This window comes from Schistosoma haematobium, chromosome 3, assembly GCF_000699445.3.
Source record: "Schistosoma haematobium chromosome 3, whole genome shotgun sequence".
NCBI classification, from domain to species: Eukaryota; Metazoa; Platyhelminthes; class Trematoda; order Strigeidida; family Schistosomatidae; genus Schistosoma; species Schistosoma haematobium.
The window spans coordinates 25,585,024-25,604,667 of record NC_067198.1 but is presented as its reverse complement, the minus strand read 5'-3'; the positions used below and the strand labels follow the sequence as shown (position 1 = coordinate 25,604,667).

The 19,644-nt window shown below is 32.8% G+C and overlaps 2 protein-coding genes across 2 annotated transcripts in view; one reads left to right on the top strand and one right to left on the bottom strand.

Annotated features, from left to right (window-relative positions):
• Positions 1-19,644, top strand: part of VWA3B (von Willebrand factor A domain-containing protein 3B) — a 36,292-nt gene that overhangs the window by 9,869 nt on the left and 6,779 nt on the right. The window contains exons 7-14 of the mRNA XM_051213408.1: positions 2,648-2,889; positions 8,472-8,791; positions 9,822-10,034; positions 11,493-11,675; positions 14,013-14,324; positions 17,131-17,557; positions 18,705-18,827; positions 19,387-19,447. Of these exons, the coding sequence (XP_051069386.1) occupies positions 2,648-2,889; positions 8,472-8,791; positions 9,822-10,034; positions 11,493-11,675; positions 14,013-14,324; positions 17,131-17,557; positions 18,705-18,827; positions 19,387-19,447 (1,881 nt within the window). The remainder of the gene's footprint in view (positions 1-2,647; positions 2,890-8,471; positions 8,792-9,821; positions 10,035-11,492; positions 11,676-14,012; positions 14,325-17,130; positions 17,558-18,704; positions 18,828-19,386; positions 19,448-19,644) is intronic.
• On the bottom strand, positions 793-2,027 carry MS3_00005352 (uncharacterized protein). The gene is made up of 2 exons (XM_051213409.1): positions 1,849-2,027; positions 793-1,815 (listed from the first exon to the last, which is right to left on the bottom strand). The coding sequence occupies exons 1-2, from the start codon at positions 1,906-1,908 to the stop codon at positions 1,573-1,575; spliced, it is 303 nt and encodes a 100-aa protein (XP_051069387.1). The 5' UTR covers positions 1,909-2,027; the 3' UTR covers positions 793-1,572.

The following is a 19,644-nucleotide window of genomic DNA, read 5'->3' as shown; positions in this document are numbered from 1 at the left end:
GACATAATTATTGCAACCACTGGTTAAAGAATTTGGGTGACACAGCTACGAATCGTTCGCATTCGCGTAGGTGCATTCACTATTTGCCTTCATTTAGATCATACCTTTCTCAATTTCTGCGTAAATCTTTTATATTCCACGAAATCCTTATTTCCTCTAATCATATCTTCTCTGCCTACTCTCTTTCACTGTCACTAATACTGTTGCTATCTCTTTTACTCTGGGATTTATCTTGACAATTTTGTCTAGTTTTTTCAATGAGGTGTAACAACTTGAATCAACTTATATACTTCCTTTTTACGGCTGACTTGTTGACTGGCTGAGAGCTAACAACGCCATTCTATGTATCATTAGAGTATTCACTACACCATTTGCTTGAATCAGTCTTTTTTAGTTATTTGGAAGGGCTAGTGAAAGTTGAGTTTTCTTGTCTCTGATTAGACAAAAAAGAAACAGGCTAAAATTAGAAAGACTCTTCATAAAAGTGGTAGGTGGAAACGACATCTTAAGACTTTTGTTTACTTTAAATTATATATTTTAATTGATAAAACGTTTTAAAAAGTGACGGGAATGACACTCCAAGTACTTAATCTTCACTAACTCATTCATGCTGGATTCAGTCTTTAGGAAACTGTACTGCAATCACATGAGATCAAGCAAACAAATGCTTAATATTTGAATACTACGTTGTGTATATGTTGATTTTTATTCATAAAAAAGTGCGTGAAACTGGAAAGTGAAAAAAATAATGTCTTCTCAATAAACAAACAATTATAAAATTAGTACTGTTCACAAATATTAATCCGTTTGACGCTACAAAATAAAGTAAATGTGGAGAAGAACTTATTAAAATGAACAATAAAACAAGCGTTATTGAAAAAGTAGTAGATAAACATAGAATATTAAGACATCCAAGATTCAGTGGTGGAATTTCATTCTATTTAAATAGTAAATAGTTAATTTGGCCTTGAGAAACTAAGGACGAATTATATGAATTTTTTGAACGCTTTCATTAGGTAAATATGGGAACGCAAAAACTAAAACAATGAAAGTTAGGATTTGTATTAATATTTTATTGAATTACTCTTTTTATACTATCAATTAAAATTTTTTCTCGACTTTTTACTTAATAACACTTTATTACCTCGAATGCTCTAGAGATATATGTCCAACTGCTCCCTAATTTACAGTCGGTAGGACAAATAATTAGGGTATAATTATTTAACTTTCAAAACAAAGTAGGGAGAAACATGTAACAGGCAATAATTTTTGCGATTGGACAAGTTTTGAAATATGTATGTTTTAATTATCACGTGCTGAATTGTTGTTATGGGCTTCATTCGGGAATTCTGAGTGACCAAGTTACGCGTGAATTCTCGGAACCAAAAAATGAAATTCGTCAAAGTACCTTATAGAAAACATTATGAACTCAAGTCTCTAGTCATGAGATACCCAGGCATAAAAAAACCATCAACAAAACAATCTAGAAACTATAAAACCCTAGGACATCTCGTAAATAAAAATGACACTAGACTGTTTCAATCGGGAATAACTGCAATTAACGTAAACAAATTAGGCACTTTGTTTCCAAAATGGACGAACCGGTAAAGATAAACGAAGTTTTGGAGATAAGCTCACAAGAAGAAGGTCAAATGATAAAGCAAATAAGAAGTACTGCTTAAACCATGAAAAATATATAAAAGATGACCAGCTAAAAGGTAGCGTCAGTGCAACTCCTTGTGTATGTGGAGCATTATCTTCTTCATGGCCGGAGTATAACAGCAGTTCACCTGAAGCTAGTCTTTGTTGTCCAACCTACGTCCAATGTATTTCACTGATTTCAATTACCTCCAAGTTATATCTTTTCATTTCTGCAGCAATTTCTATGATTCTCTCGGTCTCCCACATTGTACTAGCATTTCATGTGCCTAAATTAATGGTTGTTCTTGTTGTCAGAAGGGGAATCATCCTCGTGACCTTCGAAGGAACTCTGAGTCCGTAACATTGATGTTTTTATTTTAGCTAGACATAGTTGATAATTAAGTTCTGAAATTTTATATTCAAAATTATAATACAAGTTACTAATATGAGATGAAAATTCCACAATACAATGAAATACAGCTGTTAAATGTTCGGCACAATGTATCTTGAGGTAAGATAGTTTTCGGATCAGAAATAATGTTTTGCCGTTCTCATTTGGCGGCATCAAGAGCAGATATACATCACTACTTACACCAGTTAATAGTTCTTGTAAAGTAGAACGCAATTTTTGGTGATAATAGTCTAGTTTCCAATGCAAATAATTATTATACTTTGGGGCTTGGCTAAATCTAGTTATTTGACCCTCATATCACAATGAGGTAACTGAAGGTAATCCATTTGGTCCCATATATTTTCGTTTTAATTAATTAACTTAGATGACTAATTCAACTGGTTAACCCCAGTGAATTCATTTGTCGCGATGTCAAACACTGGACTTGGTGGTTGAAATATTAATCTCTTTGATGATTTAATAACGTAATCCACTAAATAACACATTCAAGTTTTTAAATTTAATCTATTAAATCCAATGAGTTTTGAAACAGATTTACAGATTCAACAGTCATTCTAAACTTTTCGACTTCTGTTTTGAAAAATATTCAAACAGATTTCATGCTTATTGCATCAATACACATATTCCATTATATTCACCAAGCTGTTGGGATGTAGAACAATTTCAACAAACAATTCGTGTTAACAAAGTTGAATATGGTGGTCCACCTAAAGGTTGGGGTCAACATGAAGATTGTGTATTAATATTTGAAGAGTTAGAAGAAGCTCGATCTTTATTACAACGTATCGAAGAAGTACTACATGATGTTGATCGTATACCTGATGAGGTACTCAAAGGTATGGATGATATTGTAAATGATAACTTGTAGTTAATTTAGAATTAAAAGTATTTTATTTGTAATCTAGTTACTTAGGTTTAGCTTCAAATTGGGTAATCAATATTGACCACAAAACGGACTACGTTTGGTTAAATAGTGTCTAAACTTCATGATTGTTAAATATGTTGTCATTTTGGAAACATTCAGTTAAAAGCACTAGTAATAATAGAATCGAAATAAAGTGAAAAAGAGTCTTGATTTTTTTAAACACCAATCTGTGCTATAGAATATCTGCTTTGAAAGCGAACGTAACAAAAATGTAATACTAACGTCTTCACCGTGTTTTCAGAAAATACTCACGTGTGATGGGAATATCTTACTCATATAATTATGCCTGTTACCCTTCATGAAGGAGCACAAGTCACTCACCAACACTCTCCATTCAAATATGTCCTGTGCAATCCTTCCCAGTTCTTCCCACTTGCTATTCATCATTTTCATATCTGATTCCAACTCCCAACGCAGTGTGTTCTTCGGCCCTCCACTTTTCCGTTTCACTTCAAGATTCCAAGTTGGGGCTTGCCTCGTGATGCCTATTCACTTCCAACGTCTTTTCCTAATTTCCTCTTCAACTGGAAGTTGGTTTGTTCTCTCCCATGGTTGGTTGTTGCACATGGTATCCGGCCAACAGATATTGAGAATCTTGCGTAGACAATTGTTTACTTCTTTGATGATTGTTGTAGTAGTTCTCTTATCTCCAGCTCCGTACAGTAGAACTGTCTTGACGTTAGTAATGAATACTGTGATTTTGATGATCGCTCACAGTTGTTTCGAGTTTCATATGTTCTTCAATTTTGGGGATGCTGTTTTGCTTTACTAATCCTCGCCTTTACATCTGCATCGCATCCTCCTTGCTTATCAACGATGCTACCCAGGTACGTGAAAGATTCCGCAATTTCCAGAGCTTTCCCATCATGTGTGACTAGGTTGGTGTTCTTCGTGTAGTACTTGACTATCATGCTTTTTCCTTTGTGTATGTTGAGGCCTGTTGATGCAGAGGCAATCGTTCGTGTGTATGGGATGGAAGGGCCAGGTCATCTGCGAAGTCCAGATCTTCTAATTGATTTTGAGCTGTCCATTATATTCCGTGTTACTCCTTAGATGTCGAGGTCTTCATAATCCAGTCGACCACCAGAAGAAAAACAAAGGGAGAGAGTAGGCAGCCTTGTCTAACTCCAGTCCTTACTTGGAATGGATGTTCCAACTGTCCCCCACTCTCGACTTTGCACTATAGTCGGTTGTATGAAGTCCGGTCAATGTTGATGATCTTCTTAGGTACACCATATTGTCGAACACGTTTTCATAAGTTCCTCCTATTCACACTGTCAAACGACTTCTCATAGTAAATAAAGTGGCTGTATAGTGACGAGTCCCATTCAACTGATTGTTCACCGATGATCTGTAGTGTCGCAATTTGGTCTGTGCACGACGGGTCCTTACGAAATCAAGCCTGTTGATCTCGATGTTGGGTGTCTACTGAGTCTTTCGACCAGCTCAGCAACACTGTTGAAAAATTTCCCTGGTACTGACAGCAGTGTGATGCCTCTGTAGTTCTTGTATTTGCTCAGATCTTTCTTTGTTATTTTGGTGAGGTGTCATCCTTTCCAGTCTGTCGGCACTTGTTCTTCCTCCCAAATCTTCCCGAACAGAACGTGAAGCATACTTGTAGTTACTTCGATGTCTGACTTCAGTGTTTTGGCTGGTATATTGTCAGGTCCTGCCACTTTCCTGCTCTTGATTTGTCCGATGACCATCCTGATTTATTCTATCTTTGGTGGAGTGACATCTTTTGGAAGGTCTGTAGGTACTACTTTGATATCCGGTGGACTCAGTGAAGCTGGTCCATTCAAGGGTTCTTCCAATCGTTCTAACCAACTATCCTGCTGTTCTTGATTGTCAGTGCTTGATCTTCCTTCTTTGTTCTTGACTTGTGTTTCTGGTTTGATATAATTCCCCGTCAGTTTCTTCGTTGTGTGATATAGCTGTCTCATATTTTCTTCTATTGCAATTTTTTTCCGCTGTCGTTGTTAGGTCTCCCACATATTTCTGCTCGTCTGCTTTAATGCTCCTCTTCACTCTCTTGTTTGCTTTTGTATGTTGAGCTTGTGCATTGACTTTCTCTGTTCTTGTTTGGCTGTTGTTAATTGCTGTCTTCTTGTTCTTCCTTTCTTGAATCATGTGCGGGGTTTCCATGGAGATCCATTCTTTATGATGATGCTTCTTATGGCCTGGCACCTCCTGACACGTTGAAGATAGTGGTTCTTTGATCCGTTTCCAGTTGTCCTTCATAGTATTTTGCTCTTCTTTGAATAGACCCTGTAAGGCTTGTAACCTGTTGTTGAGAGCTGTGTTGAATTGGTTTAGTTTTTCAGTATGTCGAAGGAAGTCTGTATGTAATCTTTGTAATGCTGTTTCCCTAGCAGTTCAGTGTTTCTTTAGCTTCAGTTTCATCTTGGCCGCAACGAGGTTGTGATCTGAAGCCGACTTTTCTAGTAATGCATATACGATCGACCTGGTTCTCTGTAGTGTGGTTCGATGGTACCCATGTATCCTTGTGCGTGCGTTTGTGTAGGAATATTGTGCCACCTATAACCAATTTGTTGAATGCGCACAGGTCTGCATATCTCTTTCTATTTTCGCTTCTCTCTCCCAGTCCATGTCATCTCACGATATCTGCATATCCGGTGTTGTCCATCCCGACTTTGGCGTTTAGGTATATCATCAGGATGGTGAGATCCTATCGTGGGCACTTCGCTATGATTGATTGCAGCCCCTTGTGTAGCTGGTCCTCATTGTCGTCGTTGGTGAGTGCATAACATTGGATAACATGCATTGTGATTCCCTCCTTCTTTGTTTTGAATGATGCTTTGATGATTCTAGATCCGTAATATTCCCATCCTATAGGTGCATGTTTCTTTGAACAGCAATACAGCAACTCCCTGAGTGTGCGGATTATTTTCCTCTTTGTGACTGGAGTACAGCAGCATCTCTCCCGTACTTAACCTTTGCCTTCCAGCTAGGGTCTAATGGTTTTCGTCCATTCCGAGCACCACCATGTTTTATTTCCTTATTTTCGTAGCTATTTGATTGTTCCTCCCGGTCTCCCACATTGTTCGTACATTCCATGTAGCTACATTGATTGTTGTTGTTAAATGGGACATCAGCCTCATGACTTCCGAAGAATCTCGGCTTTCAACGTGAGGCGTCATGATTCTTCCTTCAATTCCCAGGGCAGATTTTAAATGATTTAATTTGTTTATCTTGGTTGGCGATTATAGCAAGATATTTTTCTACGGGATGGGGTTGCTGACCCCATGCCTATTTCTCCTTTACTCGGGCTTTGAACCAGTAGTAATTGCAGAAGAGCTACAGGCGGAGTTGATGGGAATATCGGTCAAACAATATTCTGGTTTCAGTTTTAAATGTTTGGAAAGTCGCTAGATCAGAAGGTAGGGTTGCAAACTTCAACCATTTAAAGTGACTATATCATATATTACATACTTACTTTATTCTCTAATCTTTACTATATTATTCAAAGTAACAACTGGTTAAAATACTGAATAAAAGTGATTGGTTTAACACGTGACACCCTGTTTATGAGGGCATTGACGACTGGTCTTATTCTTACGTTGACTCATACTCCAAAATATGGTTTGCAAGTTGTTGCAAATCAATAATTTAAAAAATCTTGTTATAAATGTAGTGAACGTAGTACAGTGATCTAATGTCCATCAAACAGTTTTAAATTCGTAGGCTATTATTTTTAAGTGTGTACTTATCCCAAACTAGGCCATTCACTTCGACCTTTAATTCTAAATTATAACTATAGAGCTTAGGAATAATTTATACTGGAAATAATATCAATCACTTATATATCTGTTTTAATTATACATCTAGCAAGACAATTACATTAGGGCTATGTCCAGTTTACTACTTTCGACTAACCGTTGGATCATTACATAACCTCTTGATATTTTGAGTTTTCAAACATATCATGACACCATATCTCTGTGTTTTTCAACGGACTAATAGATTTTGAATAACTACAAATACTGTAACTACTATACTACATTGGTGAATGAATTCATCACAAAGGAAATGATTTTCTCTATTTTTACTTGAATATGTTCATTTTATTTAAAAAAGCAAGAACAAGGTTTGCAGTATAAAATGAATTCATTCTATTTCATGGTTTTTCATCGGCTGTGTGCAAACTGAAATTATAATTATGGACATAATTATTTACAAATCATTAGTTTGTGAAGTTTAGATAAATATTCGAAATGTAACCGAAATCATAATAATAATAAGAATAGGGTAACAAACTGTATGAACAAGCATAATTAAGACCGACGTGTACTTATATGTTAGAAAGTAACAATGTGGATTACAACAGGCTACCAGTAGCCACAATCATGATATACGAAGTTGTGTAAGAGAAACAAAATTAATAAGAGATCAAGTAATCACTCAATATGATAGACCAAGCAAATATGTGAAGATCAATAAGATTATGAAAGAGACAAATGTCAGAAGACGAAAAACAGGGGTAAGAGGGTTTAAAAAAATCAATGGTTTGTACTTGTATTGGTTGTTTGTACCTCCCCATTTATGTTTAGGACAGCAATTAGTCAGTCTCTTTTTGGCATATGTGAAACCTATGCGAATTGCGTCTACATTCCTGTTAAGTCACAAGCATTATAAGCAAAGATGGGTGGAGGCTAGCAGTGGAATCTAGGACTCGCGTTTCGCCCTATTTAGAGTTTGTCATCTGGATGTAATTAAAGTTATTTGTTCAACATAAAATCAACATATTAGAGAAAAGTTCATTACACTTGCCTTCTGTATGCACATGTCAAGTTGGAAACTTCTGATGGCGTTGTCTCTACATAATGGAGTAAGATTGGTGTTTTTATCTATGAATTAGTTTAAATCCATTACTTACATTCATTCCATATTCAGTATTCCGAATTCTCTTGACCTGTGAAGGCTTTACTTCCTTTCAGCTGTAGGTTCCTAGGAATGTGTTAATTATATTCTAATCAATGTTATTCTAGTTCACTTTTCTATTGCTAGACTTTCTTCCACTTTGTTGTTGTGTTAGTTGTGGTAACTCAAAATGATGAGTTTTCGTATAGGTTCAAATATAGAGATAGAAATAACTGAAATGCATAACTGACCAATCACTTTTAGATCATATTTGTTCAGACACAGTTTATTTGAATAGTTAGTTGAATAGCTCCATTTACACAAGACTATTGTTTACGTGAGTACACACTAACCATTCCAAACTTACCCCCTAACTTCATCTTCCTAACACTATTTTTAAATATCCTGTAACTTAAATATGTGCTATAATTTAAAGAAGATAAGTCTAAAGCTAATAAAATTACTTTAACCCACCAATTTGTAACTTTGAACATAACAGTTTCAGTCTCACATTATCATCAACAAGTAATCGACTATTTGATCAATATGAATGGCAGTGATTGCAATTTTTAATTATAAAGATCTATTTTATTTTATATTGTCATTTTTCAGACTCTAATTCTGAGTGTAGTCAACCTGCACCTATAACAAGTAGTTGTGAATTCGGCTGGAAACGTGAAGAGTATATGTCATCAAAAGAATGGTTAAGTATTTATGGTTTAAAAGCTCAACATTTGGATTTCTATGATTTATTAGTTAGTGTTTCATTTAAACACTGTGATGGAGTTGTAAATGTTTTGAAGCCCCCATTAAATGTTAGTAACAATGATGCAATGGAAAGAGAATGCAATAAGATTTATGATGATTTTGGAAAATCCAATCATTCGGAACCAAATTCAAATGATTCTTCACAAATATGGTCTTCAAGTGCAGTACGTCATGATAATATAACCTATTGTTAATGAATTAATTTTAGTCACAGTTTTAGTCACATACAATTGTTTCATTACCTCATGTAATGTACCACTCGTATGGTAAAATGTGGTTCCTCGTATTGATATTATTTATCATCCATCGTAAATGCTAATAACGATTATTATTACACGGTTTAAATTATGTGCAGTATACTGTACATATGTTACGAATAAAATTAATATGCCGTTCTTGAATTCTGCGTTAAAAAATAGGTTTCTATGATTAATTGACTAAGTGTTAGGTTTAAAGTAATATATCCTTACATTCTAACAAGTGAGCTATGATTCTCAATGTTCCAATAATCTTATTAATTTTATTATTAACACTGCATCATAACCTTATTTTGTGATACTTAATTACGATTTATTTTGGTTGACAGGAAGATGTTTTCAAACGACTTAAAATCTGACACAAATGTGTATTAGCTCAAGTTGCTACAGATTAAATATCTAGACAGAGAGAGAATAAGTCATAATAATGTGGGGAAAAAATCGGAAAAAAACTAATGAAATCGAAGAAGAGATGGTGTAGAATGGCCTCAAGTTTAAAGAATCATAATTAAATAAAGAGCTGTTAGACAGTTGGAGGTAGTTGCGATGATGCCGGTAGATTTGTGTTCGTACATTATATGCCCACTAATTTGTTACAAATTTTATCGACAGGGCCTTTTTTACTTTGATGATACTAATATTCGGGTCAAAAACAATGAATTTATGTTCGTCTTTCTTAATATTCATCATTTGTTAATATGAACCTTACAAATGATTTTTATTGTTCATATAATCACAGTCATGGCATATCATAACACCGAGTTACTTAACGTGATAGTTGTATCGCTAGACACTGATCAGTACAAATAATTCTCTCATAACATTAGTTACCATTTTATTAAAAATGCCTTATGTGGCTAAATACCATAATTTTTCAATATAGTAAATTATTCATTGTTTTTCCTTATACTTTACAAAACTTATGCGCATTTTGAAGATTATTCAACCAAAGTTGATCAATGCTCAATATTGTAGCAATTTTATACATGTTCGATGGAAAAACGGTAATATAGTTCATGTGCAAATTACACCTGAAATGTATCGTTCATACTCTCGACGTATGCATTCTAGATTAAATGCTATTAAACATCGTTTAGATCTATTAAGACAAGGTTCAAGGGAATTATTTGGAACCATAACAGAAGATAATGTAAGCTCGTATTGTTGTTAAACCAGTTACATGAACTGATGTGCATTTACATTTAATTCAACATATTATCAATATTATTTTGTAATTTGTTGTATAATAAATCTGAATTCCTTGAATTATATAAACTTCATACTGATAAGCAGCTTTTATTGTCTCAGTAATATCAAAGCTACATTCTCATTTACTGATACGTCTTGTTGGTGATGTGGAAACTTTCACGTACCTGGGTAGCATCGTTGATAAGCAAGGAGGATGCGATGCAGATGTAAAGGCGAGGATTAGTAAAGCAAAACAGCATCCCCAAAATTGAAGAACATATGAAACTCGAAACAACTGTGAGCGATCATCAAAATCACAGTATTCATTACTAACGTCAAGACAGTTCTACTGTACGGAGCTGGAGATAAGAGAACTACTACAACAATCATCAAAGAAGTAAACAATTGTCTACGCAAGATTCTCAATATCTGTTGGCCGGATACCATGTGCAACAACCAACCATGGGAGAGAACAAACCAACTTCCAGTTGAAGAGGAAATTAGGAAAAGACGTTGGAAGTGAATAGGCATCACGAGGCAAGCCCCAACTTGGAATCTTGAAGTGAAACGGAAAAGTGGAGGGCCGAAGAACACACTGCGTTGGGAGTTGGAATCAGATATGAAAATGATGAATAGCAAGTGGGAAGAACTGGGAAGGATTGCACAGGACATATTTGAATGGAGAGTGTTGGTGAGTGACTTGTGCTCCTTCATGAAGGGTAACAGGCGTAAGTAAGTAACCTTGTTGGTTAGAGTTGATAGGCGTAAAATTGAAATAGCAAGACTATTGTTGGTTGCAAATAAACTGTTCAACTTATATGAGATAAATTGTAATATCAGGTCTGAAAAGTAGGTATTTTACCATTCACAATGAATTTATATGTAAATGTTGTCTACGCCAATGCGCATTGCTGGCTGAAGTAGGTTTAAACAAAGATGGAAACGGTCAAGTCAACGCATGGCATCGTTTAACGAAGTGATTGAGTTTTAGTCTGAACCATTTTAGGCGATGGAAACTATTTTGCTAGAGTACGAGGGATAATTGATATCAACGGTTGAAAACAAGACTGAAAATCGATCACTCTCCCACTTTATTTCATACCAAATTCCAAGATTTCATATTATTTCGTACACTTTATTCCTCGAATATATTTGTTATTGTCTTCATGCTTGTGTACTAATGTGACAACTTGAGCTAAAGTATAAATGAAACAGGCTCTAAATTATTTATGACCGACTAATTTATAACTGAACTAATATCAATGATGGAAATTCCTTTTCATACAAATCATAGAAATTTGTTGACAAAACTTGTCATAAATAAAAATGCAAGTCTACTATTCTTCTAAATTTGATAGTATGATGCCATTAACAACAATTATTAATTCATTTTTTTGTATTTTTTATTATTATAAATTAGGTATATATTTTAATTGATACCAGTACATCAATGTTATCTTGTATAAAATTTGTTAAAGAAAAATTGTTACAATTAATTTATGAACAGTTGAAATATAAAAATCGTCTTAATTTTATTTCATTCAATTCAAATGTTAATGCATGGCATAATCATTTACAAAGTACAACTGAATGTAATTTAAAGGTAGACTTCATTTAGTTTTTATATTTTAATGTGAAATAATAAAAAAACATTATTTGTAAAGGTTCGTATTTCAAATTTGTTGATGTTACAGTCTGTAAGTGACCAGTCTATATTGGCTTCATTTATAGATTATAACATAGATAAATGAAAAATGCAGGGCTTTACAAATGATATTCATACTCATTGAACAAAGCTTTAGCGTTTGGAGCAAAAGGTACTTTTGTTCTAGTCACAATGTGAATAGCTAATTAGTCCCATGTAGGATGTAGAGTTTGTCCTGGTATTTATTATTCCATTTTAGTAAACAGTTTATATAAATTAAAGATTTATATGTAGATATTCAACAAAATTTAATGATCGTTTTGACATACGGTTTTCGCTTAGATTCTGAACATTTTCATAGTTATAGTTTATGTCAAAATATTTCTAGTTTTTTATTGCTTTCCATTTCAATAATCTCTTTCTGTTCTACATTTGAATTTACTTTTCGTGTTGTTTTAATATATACTGTTTTGAACTGTTTCATATTTATTTTATTCTATCAACTAAAAGTCAGTCGTGGTTTAAAATCGACAGTAGATTACTGTTCACATGACCAATTAGAGTTCTATAATCAAAAGAAATGTAATTTGAAACCCATATTTTTAAATATATCATCAACATGATTCTGAACCTCTTCTGCTGATTTTATTAATATCCTTCAATATACTGGTTAGACGAATTGCTGGATCTCGTAATTTCCCTATCCACTTGATAAAAGGATCTATATCATAAGAGAAAACTTCTAATAAAGTTTTAAGGAGAGTCATTTTTCCTCAAAGACAGACAATAATTTTTTTGTATTTTTCACGATGTAAGTTTTGCAGTGATTTCAACTTTTTTTCAGATAATCTGGAAACACAATTTATATCTGATTTCATTAGATCATTGTCAACGTAACTGCCTATTTGATTAGTATGGATTAGTTATTCTTTATGTTTATGAAATTTTATTGTTTGATTTTATTCATTTCATTCTTCGTTGCCAAAATTAACGTTTATCAACTTGTTGTTACTCGATGGTAACGAGTTATCATTTAAATTAATGTACACAATATTTCAGTTTGTTTGATTACAGAACTACAGTCTTTAAATATATAAACATAATTTAGATATAGACGGCTTCAGTAAGACCACTTTTATCTGCTCGTCTGCGTGACTAATTTCAAATATTTTAAAAACACTGTTATAAAACCCATCAGACAAGAACATTGGATTTGATCTGACAGTCGGTTTTTTCTGTTGATTACTCGCTATTTGGTACCTTTAACCAGTTACAATCCCAAGAAAGTGTAAAGAGCTGTAATACAAAATATGCTATTATTTAATTGTTCATTAACTGAATTTATTTGGTATTTACCAAATACTAAGTTAAAATTTGATGTAGCGATCAAACAATTTCCAAATATATTTCAGTTACTTACAGAAGCTTTTAGAGGACGTTTGTGTTAGAGTTTCTGACCCGACAAAATTTATCCTAAAATGATATCTCGGATGAACAGTCTCTCGTCGATTTGAAATCGAGAGAGTATATGATATTTAATTCACTGAAGTCATTTTACGATTGATTTTGTTCATTGATCTCCTATCTTTGACTAATATATTCAGAGTTCTGTTGATTTGAGCTAACTTTTGAGTAACAATAATCACTTACGGTTCATAAACCGTATTTTATTTTAGTTGGTTTTAATTTTTCTTGATGTAATTTCTTTTCAATAACATATCGTCCGCAAGTGGATTCTATTATAGTGGATTATTTCCTAGATAATTTTCAAAGCTTCATATATCAACCGGTCTGATAACCGTTCCTAAATATATCCCAATAGTATATAAATTTCAGTGAGGAAATGCAGAGGTAAATTGAAGGTCGTATGAATTTATAAGATTCAAGCACGTATATAGGAAAGCGATTTAACCAATTAATAGTTTAGACAGTAAAAGAGATATGTGTAGGTTATAACATATAGTTGAGTATGCACAGATAATAATAATAATACAAAGATACACCGAATATTATTGTTCGAATGACACTGTCTGTTAGGTAAGTTAATTGGTGGGCTTAACAAAACCAAACGTAAACAGACTTAAATGTAGGTAAGGTGCTATAGTATGTCACGATTAATTTTATTCTTATTTCCTTTTAAGATCCTTCAAATCGAACGTTTAACTATAAATGGTCTTTTATTCGTCCCGTAATCTGATTCATTTTCCGGTATGCATATTGTTTTTTTCTTTTTCTCCCATTAATCTGTCATTCTACTGTTGCATTTTATATTGTCGTTTCTTTAATCCAAATCAGTCTGCTATAAAATGGATTGAAAAATTAACATGTGGTGGTACGACAAATACATTAAAAGCACTTCAATTCGCTTTGGAAGATAATTTAACTGAAGGAATTTATTTATTAACAGATGGTCGACCAGATCAACAAACGCATACTCTTCTACTTAGTATGCAATTGAATAATCGTGTACCTATACACACAATCAGTTTTAACTGTAATGATCCTGAAGCAAACGAATTTCTGATTCGACTAGCTCAAGAAAGTGGTGGACGTTTTCATTATTATAATGAATTTCCAAATAATATAAATAAACCAAAACAATGGGAGGTATGAATGATGTTTGTCAGTTAATTGATTAACCAATATTAATAACGCCTATTATATACTATAATAATTGTGAAAATCTTAATTACTAGTTCGAAGTGTTGTCATGCTTAATTATGAGCCTCATGATGTATTAAATAATTGACCAATATGGACGCGTCATAAAAAAATTCGAAATTGATGTATGTGTCATAATAACTTAAAAAATAATTGTATCTATGTTATAATCTCTCTTCTTACGGTTATGACCCAGCTATTCCTATTGCTTAGTATTCTCGGACACCGATTCACTCGACAAGTCCCCAAATCAGAACACGGTTGAACAGGAAGGAGATTATATTCCAAATAACAAGGTTAGATGGAAGCAAGAAGCAAGTCAGAAGCACAATAGGGAAAACGTCAGTATATTTATCGTTTTTACATAAGAAGATTCCAGAGTATTCTCCAACTATCGACTAGTGCTGATTGGATAAGAATTAGCCAATCAGCGTGCACCAAAGCAATCATGCATTGAGCATGCTTTAATCTAGTCTATGTCCCGCTAACAATCTAATTTCACGTTTTATTTTACTACTAAAAACCGTAAGTTTCCTCCATTCAGTGGTAAAGTAATTAAGTATACGTGTTTACATCATGTGATCTTTCGAATGATAATTCATTATGAACTGACTATTGCTTGCTTACATACTCACGCCTGTTACCCCTCATGGAGGAGCATAGGCCACACACAAGCATTCACCATATAACCCTGTCCTGTGCGATTCTCTCCAGTTGTTTCAAGTTTCTTCTTATCTGTCTGATTTCTGCTTCCAGTTCCCGACGCAATGTGTCCTTCAGCCCTCCTCTTTTCCGTTTCCCTTCAAGATTCCAAGTTACGGCGTGCCTTGTGACGAAGTCTGCTGTTCTTGATTGTCAGTGCTTGATCTTCCTTCTTTGTTCTTGACTTGTGTTTCTGGTTTGATATAATTCCCCGTCAGTTTCTTCGTTGTGTGATATAGCTGTCTCATATTTTCTTCTATTGCAATTTTTTTCCGCTGTCGTTGTTAGGTCTCCCACATATTTCTGCTCGTCTGCTTTAATGCTCCTCTTCACTCTCTTGTTTGCTTTTGTATGTTGAGCTTGTGCATTGACTTTCTCTGTTCTTGTTTGGCTGTTGTTAATTGCTGTCTTCTTGTTCTTCCTTTCTTGAATCATGTGCGGGGTTTCCATGGAGATCCATTCTTTATGATGATGCTTCTTATGGCCTGGCACCTCCTGACACGTTGAAGATAGTGGTTCTTTGATCCGTTTCCAGTTGTCCTTCATAGTATTTTGCTCTTCTTTGAATAGACCCTGTAAGGCTTGTAACCTGTTGTTGAGAGCTGTGTTGAATTGGTTTAGTTTGTCAGTACCTCGAAGGAAGGCTACAAAGATTATTTGTGTACTTTTCAATCCATGTGAAAATTATAACGAAATGAATTAGTTAGATAAAGCTATCACCACGAATCAGAGAGTCAACTTTCAGATAATGAGATCATTGTTTTGGATAGTGCTACGTGTTTGTAATCAATGTCAACAGTGTTCAAACATTTAAGTCGATAAACTTTTGAAAATAAACACCAAACATTGCTGATATTGATTACAAATACGTATCACTGGTCATAACAGTCGACATTTATTGCACAGTTATTGTGTTTCCTGACCCCTATTGATGAAAATGTTTTGGGCATGATTAGAAAATTTTAAAAGTGATTGGTTAACTTGTTTTGAAAATGTGTACTCATGTGTTCAAGAACAAATATTTTGTTGTCTGTAATAATTTGTTTATTGGCTGCTGCGCATATTTCTAATTTTATTAGTTTTAAAATCAAAGTGCCATAGACTGTTTTGGTTAGATATCAAAATTTGTATTTTTACATTTGAATTTTATTTTAATAAAAAAATTAAAAAATAACCGTACGATAGATGATATTCCTATCAGAATGAGTAGAATGACATAACCTATGTAACTATATTTTATACTTGAAACAATTAGATCAGTTAGGCAGTATTTTTCTTCCTGATCATATTGAAATAATGAATTATTATACTGGATCTTCACTGTAAGCTCATTTTAGTTAGATTTCATGAAATACCTTATCACAATTAGAAATTCTATTCAGATATTCGTAACTGTAAACGACACTATACACATATTTTACAAAATCCAATTTGTAAATAATTTTAACTGTTTTATGAATTGCGACCTTTTTAAGTAGTACATTCTTATAAAAAATATATGTGTGTAAGATATTCAATTTCAAAGAAAGTAATAATTTCTTCTTTTGAGTCAACATTCATCCACACTTTTTAGACGAAATGATTTTGTCAAGTTTCTGAAGGATTGCCACATAAAAAAATGTAACAGAAACTTTTTATAACACGAAATACTTAGTAACTAAGTATAGGGTAATATAAACCTGACTACAAGGTTTATGCTTTTCATAGCAAATATCAATATTGTCTGGTCAACTGAATCGAATTGGACGAACTAATGTTAAAGCCTACAATTGAAGAACAGTTTCAACTTACTCGTTTTACACTAATTATATGATTATAAATCACATGTACCTAACAGAATATGAGTTACACCATCAAGAAAGAAAATAAACGGCAATATAAATCAAATGAGGTTGATACAATTGAAATAAACAAATAGAATGATAGAAAAATCAACGTGAAATCAATTTATTTTCTTTATATATTATTAACTACCAAATTTCGTTTCAATATATTTTATTAACACTTCAACCTACTCAATACGTTAATGAATTCAATTATATCATTTCAGAGTGAAGATGTTAGATTATTAGAAAATGAATATCAGCTTGGTTTAGATAATTTAGAAAAATTAGCTCAATTAAAAGATGAATGTTATTTATTACGTATGAAAGCGAATAATGAAAAAGCCACATTAATTCATTCAAAAAATAAAAATAAACAATTAAAATTAACTGAAAAAAATCAATACATCTTATCAAATAAATCACAAACTATTAATAATTCAACAGATACGATAAGTTCTGAAATAGATTCAGTTTGTTCAGAAAAACAGAAACAATCTAAATGGAATACTACAACTACCTCTATTATTTCTACCATCACCAATAATCCAGCTGAATTTGTACGCTATCCAATAGTTTTAACTAATCATTCGAATATAGTTAAGCAACAAAAGTCTACAGTAAAAAAGAAATCTATTGAGAAAATGTTCAATGGTAAATCGGAAATTTTCTTTTTTTTCATTATTTGTAATGTGAACATTTTAGAATTCATGATATCAGTAATTAGATCAAGGTAGACAATAAAATTTGAAGAATCGGTTTCAATGTTTGTACTCAGGAATCATTCATTCATGCATCTTAAGAATGTTTTACATTACACTAGGATGTTTGATTTTAACTTTTGAAAGTGTCATTTTGACGAATGTTAAGTACCAGATTAACTGTTGTTCTCGTTGTAACGCCATTTTTCATTTTATTACTGATTGATACAAGATGTATGTTATTATATTTTTGGACAAAGGAAATAAGAAATTATACTTCGTGTTTTTTTTAATTGGACTTCAGGAGTTGTTCATAAGTTCAAAATTTTTCCGATGTAGATTGATGCTTAAAATCTGATAGTTAATACAGATGAATAAATTACTCGAATAAATTAACTACTTTCATTAGATTCCTCTCGCTCTAATCAACAACTGCATTTCTACAAGCTATCAGAATACTGTTCAGTCATCATCATTGACGTGTCAATCATTGTTACGTTTCTTCGTTTACCATTCAAATGATAGAGTATCAAGAAGTGTGAATGTGATATTGAATGGTATGGTGTTGAGTTTCAGAAGTCATATAAGTTCTCTTTACATTTCAGGTGCTCTTTATGGATGAGGAACAGTGAAAATTAAATAAATATTCAGGACTATTCAATGATGGCCTCCAGTTACTAGGTTATTATTTCATTATCATATTATTATTACTCTAAATAACTACATGAGTTATGAAAAAACCTCTGAAACAAAATGTCTGTGATAAATTACTGTGAAGTTTTTTTGTATCTTCTAGTTCAGTGAGTCACATTTTTTAAAAATACTAAGAAGTTCAAACAAAATATCACTATTTTTTTCCCTTATTTAAGTTTCTTCATTCACATAACAACTGCTTTACATGTTAATCCGACAATGCTTGAAAAAGATGATTCTGTATAAATTTATTCAATAGTTATATCAGCGTTTGGGATTATACTATTATTAGGACTTAATAATAACTAGAAGTAGTCATGAAAATATGATTTACGGATAAGTATTATTGATCTGTGATTTTGACGCATCTACAAAGATACTTACAAATGTCTTTTATATCCTAACAGATACTTATTATCCAAATTTACAAAATTTATATAAAACGTCTTTGGATGAGAAAGATTTTCTACTGTATGAAACTAAACAATTACTAGGAAGGCAAAGTCAGCGGTTCAATAAGGCTATAACAGGTAAACAACAGTGAATTTAAAATATCACTCTTGAATACATAGTTGAATTAATCTCACTAATTAGTGTTTATTTAATAAGTTTAATTTATTCAATATTGGCTATTTTATGAACATTTTATTTTGAAGACCAAAGTTTTTTCTTTTAGTCTTTTTGAGAGTTAACCCACAGATAAAACATTTTGATTAGTATTAAGTAACAAAAGGTAATTTCACTAATAATTGTCTATGCAGATAAAAAATTCTTCTACAGAGTTTGAGCAAATACATGAACTTTTGTTGTACTTTTCTTGTTTTGTTTGTTTTGCGTTTGTTATTTCTTCTATAACTGAGTGTCCCAGACTTGACCAGTTATACTCCTGACGAGCACTGCTAACTTTGAGCCGATCCATTCAGGGTCCTATTTACCCACCTTCCTCAAAATTTCCTCTATTCCCTTCCTTGAGGCTGAAAATTTGATAGCTAGCTTCTATTATTAATATTATCATTATTATATTTCAAAAATAAGTATCTTTAAACATATATTTTTTCCTAACGCTTTTTCCATGCAACAATGTAACAGACGAAATCCTTCTCAATAAAACAAAGCAGAAAGTCAGTCCAAGTGAGGGGTCAGACATAATGTAAGTATATTTTTACTATTTTCCACATTATTGGCTTTGATAAAGTTAAAGCCTGTGAATTAATATGAAAAAATTAACAACGGTCTTATACTCAACGGAATATACAGGATATCTGAACAGAAACCTTGACTAAAATGAGTCGTATTGCTGCTATATTATGAACTGACTGAATAAACTCTGTCATTGTATTGAAAAGG

Coding starts and splice junctions, on each gene's coding strand:
- MS3_00005352 (XM_051213409.1), bottom strand. CDS start 1,908: ATGTGGGAGACCGAGAGAATCATAGAAATTGCTGCAGAAATGAAAAGA. Junction 1,816..1,848: donor TGAAAAGATATAACTTGGAG/GTAATTGAAATC, acceptor CATTGGACGTAG/GTTGGACAACAAAGACTAGC.